Source organism: Pristis pectinata, chromosome 29 (genome assembly GCF_009764475.1).
Source record: "Pristis pectinata isolate sPriPec2 chromosome 29, sPriPec2.1.pri, whole genome shotgun sequence".
Classification (NCBI taxonomy): Eukaryota; Metazoa; Chordata; class Chondrichthyes; order Rhinopristiformes; family Pristidae; genus Pristis; species Pristis pectinata.
Genome location: NC_067433.1, coordinates 17,696,118 through 17,710,119, shown reverse-complemented (window position 1 = coordinate 17,710,119; position 14,002 = coordinate 17,696,118). Strand labels below are relative to the sequence as shown.

The window sequence follows — 14,002 nt, the reverse complement described above, 5'->3', positions numbered from 1 at the left end:
AAATCCAACTGGACTACTTGGTTCTATTGCTGGTAAAATCTGTTGCTGTAATCACTGACTACCTTTAAATTAGCAAAGGCAGTGGTGAGCGGAAACAGTGGCATTTTTCTTAACAAAAATTCATAAAAATTCACAAAACATTCAAGTTCAAGTCTATTGTTGTCGTGGGCATACATACCCATGGTATGAATACCATGGAAATTAGCTTTTTACAGCAGCAGCACAGTACGTTACAAACATAAGTTCACATGTACTTAAATTAACAAATTAACATAAATTATACATGTTAAATTAACATAAATTATACATGTGTGCAAAGTAAATAACAAAATAAACATAAGGACACATGCGAGAGAGAGAGAGCATATAGGCAGAGGTAGTGTTAGGGTTTTTTAGGTTGGTTCTAGAACCTGATAGCAGTGGGGAAGAAGCTGTTGTAGAACGTTGAGGTGTGGGTCTTCAGGCTCCTGCAACGTGCTATGTAATTCTCAACAATGAGAGAGAAACAGAAATCTGGGACAGAGTCTGCCTTTGGTACTTCATATGATCACGGCTGATCCTCTCTCTCACTACCACATCCCCATCTCCCCATTCCCTTTGATACCTTTTGTGTCCAGAAATCTGTGTACCACCTCCTTTAATATATTCAGCAACATGGCCTCCATTCCAGTGATCAAGAATTCCACAGGTCCATCGGCCTCTGGGTGAAGAATGTTCTCCTCATCGCCTCCTAACTATCTCATCCTATATCCTGTGACTGAGGCCACTCATTCTAAAACCCCAGCCAACACAAACTGGTACCAATCTTATCTGAGATTTGGGATTTGATTTCCTTGGGGGGGTGGAAGGGAAGATGATGGGTTTGGTTTTTAGTTGGGGAATGGAATGCAAAGTGCTTTTAGGCCATAAGTCACAGGAGCAGAATTAGGACATTCAGCCCATCGAGTCTGCTCTGCCATTCAATCATGGCTGATTTTTTTTTAAGGCCAATCTCCTTCCTTCTCCCCATAACCCTTAACCCCCTTACCGATCAAGAACCTTTCAATCTCTGCCGTAGATACACCCAGTGACTTGGCCTCCACAGCCCTCTGTGGCAATGCATTCCACAGATTCACCACCATCTGGCTGAAGAAATTCCTCATCTCAGTTTTAAAGGGACGTCCCTTTATTCTGAGGTTGCACCCTCTGATCCGAGACTCTCCCACTGATGGAAACGTCCTCTCCACATCCACTCTATCCAGGCCTTTCAGTATCCGGTAGGTTTCAATGAGATTCCCCCCCCATCATCCTTCTGAACTCCATCGAGTACAGGCCCAGAGACATCAAATGCTTCCTTTTTAATTATATTTTGGGACAACCAGCACTTATTGCCCATCCCACTTGCTCTTGAACTATGACAATCCCTGTATTGAAGCCACATTTTGGTTTACAATAAGTCTGAGTCTCTTGGTGGAAACCTGTGGGGCCAAGAAACTGCCACTTTGCTGGGGCTGTGTATAGGCTCAGTAAGGAAGGTAGTTTTTTTTTCTCTAAATACATTGTTAAAGGACAGAGAGGGCAGCTGAATTATTTTCATTCAGTTGGTATTGAGTGTGGCACACTGAGGTTGATTGATTCCTTCCGCAGGAGTGTAAAAACGACCTGTGTTGTGAGGCGTCCACTTGCAAACTCAAGTACGGAGCAGAGTGTGCAACGGGGGTCTGCTGCAGAAAGTGCCGGGTAAGTACTGACGCAGAGTTGTAAATGAAGAATGTTTGTTGCATAGAGAAAAGGGCAAGAGTCGTCCCCTCCAGCCTGATCCACCGTTCAACAAGATCAGGGTAGACCTAATCTTGGATTCTGCTTCTCTCCTCTCTAAATCCCACCCAACAGTTCAAAACGTTGCCCTTTACTGAGTTATCTCACTGCAGATCTCTGAGCTACAGAATGCCAGATCCACAACCCTCTGAGAGAACAAATTCCTCCACATCCCCATCTGAAATGGGTGACCCCTTACTCTGAAACTCTGCCCCTTGGTTTGTGATTCCTTCACCAGCGGGAATGCCCTCTCAGCATCCACCCTGTCGGTCCCCACGCCCCTCAGAATGTTGCACGCTTCAATAACACAAGCATTTATTGTGTATTTTGAGGCTGGTGAAAGTTAAAGTTTAAAAGGAGCAAAAATGAGTTGCTGGAGGAACTCAGCGGGTCAGGCAGCGTCTGTGGAGGGAAATGGACTGTCAACGTTTTGGGTCGGGACCCTTCATCTGGACTGAAAGATAGAGGGGATCGCCAGTGTAAAGTGAGGGGAAGGGGTGGCAGGTGATAGGTGGATCCAGGTGAGGGGGGATGCTGGCAGATGGAGGAGGGGAGAGTGGAGATAGCGACAGAGGCTGGGAGGTGATAGGGGGAGGCGATAGAGAGCTGCGGATGATGGAGCCCGCTGGGAAAGGAAGGTGGAGCATGGAACCACGTAAGGGAGGTGGGGTGAGCAGGTGGGAACATTTGGGGGAGGGGACCCAGTGGGAGGGGTGTGTGGGCGATGGGCAGATGGAGGGGTGGAGGTGGGGAAGGAAACAGGGTGATTTGGGGGGGGGGGGGGGGGGGGGGGGGGGGGGGGGGGTGGGGGGGGGGGGGGGGGGGGGGCTGTGGTGTGTGTTGGAGGAACAGAGGGTGTGTTCAGACATGGCACGAAGCTGGGGCCATGGCCGGGAAACCAGAACCAGGAAGACTTGGAAGGGGCAATCAATTATGGGATTCACGAATCCGTTCCCTGTGAAATTGGAACCAGTTTAAGTTGACATGGTCAAGTGATAGTAGTCAGGTTACATCCGAGCCAACTGTGAAGGAGTAACGTTGTCGGAGTAAGTGAAAGTCATAGTTTAAAGTTGGTGAGGTGAGCAAGTTTTTTCTCCACAGTGGGGTGTGCTGCGGAATCCACTACGTGAAAAAGTGGGAGAGGAGGACTCGAAACGTTTGGAAGGGGAATGGATAGCCAGGTGGAGGAAGAGAATTAATGAGCCCAGGAAGGATGAGGCAAGGAACACAACATGGCAGTTCAAGGAAAAGAGAGAGCCAGTTAACCCAGCAACCCGCATGTCTTCGGGATGTGGAGGAACCAGAGGAAGCCCATGTGGGCACAGGAGAACGTGCAAACTCCACACACCCAGCACCAGAGGTCAGGATTGAACCTGGGTCTCCGGTACTGTGAGGCAGCAGCTCTGCCAGCTGCACCACTGCGCCACAGACAACCCTTTCATCTCAAATGACCACGGGAAAGAGGACTCCAAAGATACATAATTCCACCCCGCCCGTAAAGAAATTTCCCTTGATCTCGGTCCTGATCCAGAGACTCTGCCTCTGGTTCTGGACTCCTTGAGTAAGCAGTGTGTGAGCTCCCACCTCGTCCATCCGTCCCTCGCCCGCGTGTGTCTTACAGACTCCTGGGTCAGGCCAAGCTCACTCAGTCCAGTCTAATGGGAGTCAGGAGGGAGCTTGCAGTGGATAAGCAGCAGTCAGTGTTTAGATCCCCTTCATCCACTGGTGATTCGCGCTCACATCAGTTTATTGCCAGCTTGTAGGATATAATGTCACACTTACATGGGAATTCAGTTTGTGCATGGGTGTTCTAAATGTCCCATTTGAAATAGCTCAGAATATTTTTGTTGTAGGTTTGGGAAACATTTGCAATTGGGGTCTGGGGTGAAAAGAACTTTGGAAATCTGGTTTCTAAGATTGCGTGGTTATGGAATAATGTGCGTCACTTTGTGAGTGATGAGCTTGTCGCAGCTTCACTGCGTAACTCACGTTTACTCCTCACCTCCTTCCCGCAACGCACGGGCCCACCTCACAGTTCCTGGCCGCTGGAACGGTGTGCCGAGCCTCTGTAAATGAATGCGACCTTCCAGAGTACTGCAACGGAACAAGCCACAACTGCCAGGCTGACGTGTTTGTGCAGAATGGGCATCCATGTCAACGCAACAGCTCCTACTGCTACAACGGAGTCTGCCAGAGCTACGACAGCCAGTGTGTGGCTCTGTTTGGTCAGAGTAAGTACAACAAGCTCACCACGATTTTAACCTTCCCCTGAAGTGCAACAAAATTATTTCAAATGACTCAGCAAATGATTTTCAGCTCCATGCGCTTTGGATATTTTTGTTCTGTCCACAATTCTGGTGATGATTCTTCTGCCTCCTCACCATCGTTTAGATGATGGGTGACCAGTTCCAAGAGCTTTGTGACTTGAGAGGGGGCAGCGTATGTGGAGAGAGTTAACATTTTCGGGTTACCTTTCATCAGAGCACTTCATCAGTGTGAAACTTTCTCTCTCCATAGATGCTGCCTGACCTTTATTCCCAGCATTCTCTGTTTCTGTTTAGACAGTTGCTGCACTGGACCTTACCGACAACGCATGTTGCTGCTCACAGTCCCTTGGTAATCCAGGCTGTGTCTAATTTGGAAATCAGAGAATTGCAGATGCTAGAGGTCTAAATACTGGAGCCACTCAGCAGGGCAGACAGCATCTGTGGAGTGAGAAAGGTCTCAGCAACAGCTCTGACCTGCATTTGGAGGCGTAAGAGACTGCAGATGCTGGCGCGCTCTTTCTCTCCCTCTCGGTCTCCCGTGCGCTCCCTCTCCTCTCTCTCTCTCCCACGCGCTCCCTCCCTCTCTCCCGCGCGCGTGTGCACTTTCTCCCTCTCTCTCTCCCGCGCGCGTGTGCACTCTCGCCCTCTCTGTATCCCGTGCTCTCTCTCCCACGCACTCTCTCTCCCACGTTCTCTCTCTCTCTCTCCCCCCCACGTTCTCTCTCTCTCTCTCTCCCACGTTCTTTCTCTCTCCCATGTTCTCTCTCTTCTCTCTCTGTCCCCCACGTTCGTGTTCTCTCTCTCTCTCTCTCTCTCTCTCCCCCCCCACGTTCTCTCTCTCGCTCTCTCTTTCTCTCCCCCATGTTCGTTCTCTCCCTCTCTCTCTCTCTGTCCCCCCCTCCCCCACGTTCTCTCTCTCGCTCTAACTGTCCTTATTAATCTATGGACCAGATGGGTCCATAAGCAGTGGATCACCACGGCAACACTGGCCCGACCCCATCAGAAGTATTCTCTTTGTCCCCTGCTCCCTCCCCTCACCTTCTCTGTTTCCCGGTTCTGATGATGGGTGTATGATCTCAACTGTTAGTCTGATGTGTGTAATTTAAACCATTGACCTAAAATGGGGTGCAGCTCCTGACTTAAGTTAGCAAGTTTCATGGATAACTGTTTTATTTTGCGACGGATGATTGTACTACAGTGGGGTTTGGATGGAGAGAGGTGGGAGAAGTATCTGACTGAGCTCTTTATACTTTATTTTCATCCTCTCAGGCGCAAAGTCTGCTCCACACAAGTGTTTCCAGGAAGTGAACTCTAAAGGTGACCGATTTGGAAACTGCGGCACGAGTGGTGCAAACTACAAGAAGTGTGAGATCAGGTGCTGCTCCTGTCTTTCTGATGCAGTCTCTCAGGATCAGGGATGACTTGATCCCGGTCCATAGGAGTGGAAGATGCCTCATGTGAATTCTTTAAACCTGGTGTGGGTGGTCCACACCAGCTACCACATGGTGTCGATAGAGGGAGGTCTTCGTCCAGTGACAAGGAGGTCCAAGACGAGAGACCAGACTCTGTAGCACAGACTTGACACGTGCACATAGACACGTTCTATGAAGGCAAACACACAGACAGACACACCAAACTCAGATCCTTTTCCTTGATTACCCCACTCTCCCACCCCATCCTAAAGTTGGCACCACAATGTGCTTAAGAGTCATAGAGTCATACAGCACGGAAGCAGACCCTTCAGCCCAACTTGTCCATGCCGACCAAGCTATTTTTTTGAGCTAGTCCTATTTCCCTACATTTGGCCCATATCCCTCTAACATTTCCTATCCATTTACCTGTCGGAATGTCTTTTAAACATTGTAATTGCACCTGTCTCTACCACTTCCTCTGGCAGCTCGTTCCATATACCCACCACCCTCTGTGTGGAAAAATTTGCCTCTCAAATCCCTTTAAATCTTTCCCTTGTCACCTTAAACCTGGGCCCTTTAGTGTTAGACTCCCCTACAAAAATCCACCTCATGAGTTTATAAACCTCTATAAGGTCACTCCTCAGCTTCCTACCCTCCAAGTAAAAATGTCCCAGCCTAACTTGAGCCCTGCAGTCCTGGTAACATCCTTCTGAATCTTGTATTGGTTTATTATTGTAACTTGTACCGAGGTAAAGTGAAAAACTTGTCTTGCATACCGATCGTACAGGTCAATTCATTACACAGTGCAGTTACATTGAGTTAGTACAGAGTCCATTGAGGTAGTACAGGTAAAAACAGTAACAGTACAAAGTAAAGTGTCACAGCTACAGGGAAAGTGCAGTGCAGGTAGACAATAAGGTGCAAGGTCACAACAAGGTAGATCGTGAGGTCAGAGTCCATCTCATTTAAGGGAACTGTTCAATAGTCTTATCACAGTGGGATAGAAGCTGTCCTTAAGCCTGGTGGTACGTGCCCTCAGGCTCCTGTATCTTCTACCTGATGGAAGAGGAGAGAAGAGAGAATGACCCAGGTAGGTGGGGTCTTTGATTATGCTGGCTGCTTCACCAAGACTGCGAGAGTCCAAGGAGGGGAGGCTGGTTTCTGTGACGCGCTGGGCTGTGTCCACAACTCTCATCCTTTTCACATCCTTTCCAGCTTAATGACATCCTTCCTATATCTAGGTGACTAGAACTGCACGCAGTAATCCAAGTGTAGGGTCTCAGGTGCAAAACCAGTTCCACACAAGTGTTTCCAGGAAGTGAATTCCAAAAGTGACAGATTTTACAGCTTGTATGGCTGTGACATGTTGTCCTAATTCTTGTCCCTCGATCAAGTGGTTTGAACATTTGACTTTTGTTGGAACTGTTCTCACGGTTATTGGCCACACGGTAGTGACCAGAGCAGAACGCATAAAGAATGCTCTTAGTTAATCTTGTAAGGGGTGAGAGTATTTTGTTTTGCTCGAGGCTGTGAGGTCTGTCCATTGAATTTGCACTGTTTTCCCAGCAGCTTGCTTGCCATGGCTTTGAATAGTTCCAAACAAATAATAATGCAACTTGAAGCTAGTTTATAAAATAGGCACCGATCTGGTGAATGACGTACAAGGATGGCATGGATGAGGTTCGAGAGCTCTCTGGTGGCTGAGAGAACTGTGGACAGTAGCAGGTATAGTGGCATAGGGGTTAAACTAACAGATTAGAAACCAGAGTTCTGGACCATTGATCCAGAGATAAGAGTTTGAATCCCACCATGACAACCAGTGAAATTAAATTCAAGTAATTAAATAAATCTGGGAAAAAGATAATGCAGTGAAACTCTGATAAACCGCTGTCTGACTATTTGGCTCACTGGAAAATGTGATACTGCCTATTGTCTTTGTTAAAAAAAAGTGTGCTGGTTTATTAATAGAAATAACACTAAACAGTCTGGAAAGTCTGTTTATGGAGTTTCACTGTAAGTTGTTGTAAAAACCCATCTGGTTCACTGATGTCCTTCAGAGGAAGAGACCTGCCAACCTTACCTGGTCTGGTCTATACGTGACTCCAGATCCACAAATGAGGTTGATGAAACTGATGCCTCGGGTCAGGGGCAATTTGGGGCGGGCAATAAGCAGAAGTTTTTGTGGAAGGGAAGACTGATGTGATCTCACCTGTTTTTTGTACCGCTTCCACCAGAAAGGTCCACATCCTGTTACCAAAGATAATAAAACAAAATTATCGTGCCGTGGCCCATTTGCTTTGAAGTGTGCCTGAGTTACAACACTGACTACATTCCAACAATGTTGACTGGCTCTAAAGGGCTTGTGAGTGACCTCAGATTGTGAGGGTGGAGTGGACTTGGCCCGGCTCCGAAACAGCTGATATCACATCAGGTGTCCACATCAGCTTGCACGTTTATCTTTTTTTGAAGCATTTTGATAGGTCAGATTCATTGTTTATCTTTACTCAACCACTTTGATTTTTTAAATTAATTTTTAGTTTTCAAGATTGCACAAAATTATTCAAGTGGGGAGGCAATTAATTAATATGCATAAAACTGATTATAATCACCTGCCAGAATGTGATAGGTAAATATACATAGATCATATATATAATTTCACTTAATTATGCAATGATGGTATTGCTCACCATAACAGCCATTATCCACGATTCTCTCACCCACCAGAGAACCCTTAATCCCCTCAATAACACCCTGATTTGGAAATATACCACAGGTCCTTCGTTGTCACTGGGTCTTCCTTCCCAACAGCGCAGTGGGGGTTCCCTCACCACAAGGACTGCAACATCTCAAGGTTCACCACCACTTTATCAATGGCCATAAAAGGCTGGCCTGGGCAGAGGCACCTATATCCTGTAAAATAATTAAAAGAGAAAATGAATGGGCCGGACCGCACTGAAGTCTAACTCTCTGTTTTGTAGAGGAGGACTGGTTTGCTACAGCACTACTGCGATGCCGTATTTCAGACATTTAAAAAAAAACTTTTGTGTCACTTTTTTTTATTTTGCTAATCGCCTTCATCCTCCCTAGATCACAGATGAGGAGAAATTTCTTCCCTCAGAGAGCTCTGAATTTTTGGATCTCTGCTGCAGAGAACTGCAGGGGCTGCTGTGGTCTGTGTCAGTCTAGGGTCCGTAGAGTTATGGGGAGCGATGAAAAGGTGGGACGTGAGTTGAAGGCACAATCAGATCAGCCCTGTCCTTATTGAATGGTGTGGTTTGAGAGACAAACTGGCCTTTTATGTTCCTGTGCATCATGTATGGAGTTTGAGCAGCATAAATCCCACTCTTAAAAGTATTAAGCTCAACCCTGAGGCCAACCAGTTCACAGCAGACCTGGGAGGAAGAGAAACAACAGCCAATCGCTATGTTTCACAATCACTGTTGCTCTGCTTTCTCCCGTATGCTCTGCACAATGCCATTCTCATCTTGCACATGTAGCGGTTAGTGTAACGCTATTACAGTGCAAGTGACCCGGGTTCAATCCTGGCCACTGTCTGTAAGGAGTTTGTACGTTCTCCCCGTATGGGTTTCCTCCGAGTGCTCCAGTTTCCTCCCACGTTCCAAAGACGTACGGGTTAGGAAGTTGTGGGCATGCTATGTTTGTGCTGGAAGCGTGGCGACACTTGTGGGCTGTCCCCAGAACACTCTACACAAAAGATGCATTTCATTGTGTGTTTTGATGTACATGTGACTAATAGAGATATCTTGCATCTTATAATGTCTGCTGTTATTTTTGTTTATGCAGGAATTCTATGTGTGGGAAGTTGCAGTGCGAGAATGTGAACTCTAAGCCTGTCTTTGGCATCATGCCTTCCATCATCCAGACGCCTATTGGTGGGACCACGTGTTGGGGGGTTGACTTTAGGATGGGGTCGGACGTTCCTGATCCTGGCATGGTAAACCCAGGCACCCGATGCGACGCAGGCAAGGTATGCCTGGCGATCAGTTTTTATCGAAAGGCCTTTTTTTTTCGGGAATTGTTGAATTTTTGACATTAGTTGGTACCAGAGGACAACTGGAGATCTGGACACTGAGAGCTGCCAAGAGTGCAGAGAGCCAAAGTACAGCTCTGACTAGCACGTCAGATAGGCAAATGCATTCATTTCACTGGACATTCTAACAGCCACAAGGTGGTAGAATTACAGCAAACTTAATATGTTGAATATAGACGATCCTGAGTTACAAACGCCCAACTTACGGACATCCCTACGTACGAGCGAGCTCTCGTAATATTAAATTCAAAAGTCCGATGTACGTGTGTATGTTTGGTCCTGTTCCCCTTCTCTCCACTTTTAGTAATTGTTCTTTATCATCAGTCCTATGTGTTTTTGATGCAGTTCATTACAGTACTGTGGAGGTCCAGTGATTATTGTACATTTTCCGACTTACAGACAAAATCAACTTCTGGATGTCTGTAAAGGCGGAACCAGTTTGTTACCCGGGATGGCCTATAATTGGCAATTTTCTGTATCTGGGCTTATTTATATCCCAAGACATGTTGGCATGGAAGTTTGTCCACAGTGGCAATGCTTCCAGAACGCACCTCTACTGAGCAAGTTGCACCTGTTGGTGCTGGGGAGGAGAGTGAGGTTACGGAGAGCTACCCGTTGCTCCCCTGCACTGTCCATGTCCAAAGGAGGAAGAACAAATAACCCTGTCTCCAGCCTAAATACTGGCTGCTTGTGAAATGGGCAAGGTGTGTGGTGGGGCCAGAAGGGCTGTAACTTTCAACAACACAACGTAGAAAAATGTGAGAGTTAACATCTCACGTGACCTCTTTGCTTGTGGTGAGTCATCTCCCTATCTCAAGTGAATTGCTGGTATTGGGTGTTAAACACAGCTTTATTATTGCATTGTACAAGGGGAGGACTCTTAAAGTGAAGCTGATAGAAGACTGCCGACACTGTATCAGTAGCTGCTCTTGTATGTTAAAAGAAAGCAGCTGACAATGGAATGAACCCTATGCCCTGAAAACCTGGAGTGGCAGGAGCTGTCTTTGCATTCTGGTTACGTTACTAAACTAGCATCTAAAATCTGTGTCACATCTCACCAAAGTGCCAAGGGAATTTAGATCACTTATAGTCCACTAAATAAATCTGGAGTACACAGCTTGCCAGAAGAGGCACAGTGCTGAGGTGGCGAGTTCAAATCTAACCTCAGCGGCTGGGGAGTTTAATTAAGTTAATTAAATGAATCCATAATTAAAGGCAAGAATCTGTGATGGAGACCGTGAAGCTGCTGGAATGTCATTAGCTCACCTTCCTTCAGTGGATAGCTGCCATCTGGCCTGTAAGTGGCTAAGTCTTAACTGCCTTCAGAAGTAGCTGAACAGCTTGTGCTGTATATTAGAGGGCTGCTTCCCAGAGCACATCAGTGTGAGAAGTGTCTTCTACACTTAAATGTTGACTGTCACTTGTATAGAAATCTTGAATGCAGGGCTGTATAAAACGAAGAAGATCGGTTTCAACACAGTAACACCTGATATTTCACCGTACTGAGATAAAATTTATAAGCCACAGTTTGGAAGGAACTAGCGTCTTCCCAAACTAATAATAATACGCAATTTAAGAGCAGAAAATAAAAGCAGAAAATCTTGGAACCACTCAACAGATCAGGCAGCATCTGGGGAGAGAGGAACAGAGTTATCATTTCAGGTTTCAGTTCTGATCAATGGTCAGCAACCTGAAATGTAACTGTGTTTCTCTCTCTCCATAGATGCTGCCTGACCTGTTGAGCGTTTCTGGCGTTTTCTGCTTTTATTCCAAACTTGCAGCAATTATTTTTATTACACAACAGTAGGAAAAGTCAAGCGAGCCGTGTTCTCTCGTGTTGATCATCATTTTGATGTGTCTTAGGTCTGCATGAATTTCAAGTGTGTGGATGTCTCTATCCTGAACTATGACTGCGATGTGGAGGTGAAGTGCAATGGCCATGGTGTAAGTAAAAATCCTGGTGCAAGTAAATCTTTCCAATAATTATTACTCTGTATTTCCCTTTGACATAGGAGGAGGCCATTTGGCTCATTGAGTCCATGCCAGCTCACAGAGGAACCCCAATTTTCCCTGTAACCTATTCTCCCCACATTCCCATCAACTCCCCCAGACTCTACCACTCACCTACACACTTGGGGCAAGTTACAGTCTTCAGGATGTGGGGGGAAAACGACACGACCACAGGAAGAACGTGCAAGCTCCGTACAGACTCTGCCTGAGGTCGGGATTGAACCCAGGTTTCTCGGGCCATGAGGTCGCAGCACTACTAGCTGCACCATTGCGGTGCTCTACGGTCTCTGGAGCTCATCCTTGCAGAAAGCTGTCCAATAAAACACCAACACCAAGGGCAGAAAGCAGGAGTCGTAGAGTTGTACGGCATAGAAGCAGGCCCTTCGGCTCACCTGTGTCCGTACTGATCTTCTTGCCCATCTATACTAAATAGAGTCAAACAGTGTGGAAACAAGCGGTGTACCGGGGGAGCTTCACAGTGGCGGAAGGTGAGTATTCCAGGTGTGTTTGCCAGGACCATGATCTTCACAATTTACATTGACAGTTTACATTCTAGAATCAAAAATTCACTTCCTTAATTTGCAGATGGTACCAAATTTGGGGAATGGTTGGTAACGAGGGGACATAATTTTATGGTGATTGGAGGAAAGTATAAGGGGGATGTCAAGGGTAAGTTTTTTGCACAGAGAGTGGTGGGTGCGTGGAACGCACTGCCGGCAGAGGTTGTGGGGGCAGATACATTAGGGACATTTAAGAGACTCTTAGATAGACACATGAACGATAGAAAAATAGAGGGCTATGTGGGAGGGAAGGGGTTAGATAGATCTTAGAGCAGGATAAAATGTCGGCACAACATTGTGGGCCAAAGGGCCTGTACTGTGCTGTAGTGTTCTATGTTCTAAACTATAAGGGGATTTTGATGAACTTGTTGAATTGGCAAGTAATTGGCAAATGAAGTTCAACACTGATTATTGGTAATTGGTTTATTATTGTCACATGAACCAAGATACAGTGAGAACCTTTTGTTTGCGTGCCATGCAGGCAGATCATTCCGTACATAAGTGCATCAAATTTTTTATCCACATCCCTGTGTTCCTTCCCCACTCCCACCAGTCCTCCAAGCTTCTCTCTGCTTTTGTTTGCCTTTTCATCCCAATTCCCCCTCCACAACCTGGTTCCATCTACACATCATTTCCCCCCTCACCTGGTTCCTCCTGCCCCACCCCTTCCCTGCACTTCTATATACTGGCCACCTTTCCTTCCCTGCTCCCACCCCCCATCCCCCCCCACCTGTCCTGATGTAGGGTCTTGGCCCAAAATGTCGACACATCCCTTCTGCCTCCACAGATGCTGCTCGAACTGCTGAGTTCTTGCAGCGGTTTGATTTTGGCTCCAGATTCCAGCATCTGCCATCTCTTGTTCCTCCTTGGCTGAGTCAAACCTTGGCGATCCTTTCTTGTACAAATGACGCACGGTTCCGGTGGCTGGAGGAGCAGTAAGAGTGACCCATGTTTTGTACCTTGTCTACAGGTGTGCAACAACAATAAGAACTGTCACTGTGCGAAAGGTTGGGCGCCTCCTGATTGTACAAAAACTGGATACGGTGGGAGCATTGACAGTGGACCAACGTACAATGGTAACTGAGAGCTACGTTATTACAGGGTTTCATTTTTGTCTTAGAAGAGGCTTACAATTAAAAAAAAAACATATAAATTAAACATTTTAAAAGCAAAAAGAAAAATGGAGGGCTATGTGGGAGGGAAAGGTTAGATTGATCTTAGAGCAAGATAAAATGTCAGTACAACATTGTGGGCTGAAGGGCCTGTACTGTGCTGTAGTGTTCTGTGTTCTAAAACGGATTGGTTGACTGGTGCCTGGTGTGCTGGTGAAACCTTCTGCCACTGGTACCACAATGGCTGCACTGCAAGTCTGATGAAATGAGGAATTTATCAAGGCTTCTTTGGCAGTATTACTGAAATCCTCAACCTTCTTCACCTGGATCAACTCAAGTTGCCTGGGAATGCCGTACCTCCAAGTTGCACAGCACACAAACTCAGCCATTTATCACCGTTTGTTCTTCATTAAGCCAAACTCCTGGAACCTGTGAGATTTCCTCCTGTACTGAACGTTACACATTCCCCAAAGGGTTAAGCAGTAGAGGGCTTTTGTTTGCTTGTGAGGACATGACAGTTACTGTAGTGATCTTGTTACAACAACAGTGTAGAACAGACGTGACCTGGAAGGGATGTGACGGTCACTTGGGCAAGAAGCCAGATGTTATGATCTTGGCTCCAGGGACCAGTCGTCATCCTCACCAGCTGAAATGGCCCACCTCAGAATGGTGGGCCTTTGCCCTTCGAGTCCAGATTTAAAAACTCTGCCATCCTATTAGTCTGGGAGTATTGGTGCCAGAGTCTCCATCTCCTTATCTGTGTTCCAGCCTGCGCACTCTGTCCAAGGCCATG

At 46.6% G+C, this 14,002-nt stretch overlaps 1 protein-coding gene across 1 annotated transcript in view; it reads left to right on the top strand.

Moving 5' to 3' along the window:
• Positions 1 to 14,002, top strand: part of LOC127584196 (disintegrin and metalloproteinase domain-containing protein 9-like) — a 111,376-nt gene that overhangs the window by 80,738 nt on the left and 16,636 nt on the right. Inside the window, 6 exon segments of the mRNA XM_052040788.1 lie at positions 1,627 to 1,719; positions 3,833 to 4,028; positions 5,334 to 5,439; positions 9,281 to 9,464; positions 11,391 to 11,471; positions 13,068 to 13,173. Of these exon segments, the coding sequence (XP_051896748.1) occupies positions 1,627 to 1,719; positions 3,833 to 4,028; positions 5,334 to 5,439; positions 9,281 to 9,464; positions 11,391 to 11,471; positions 13,068 to 13,173 (766 nt within the window).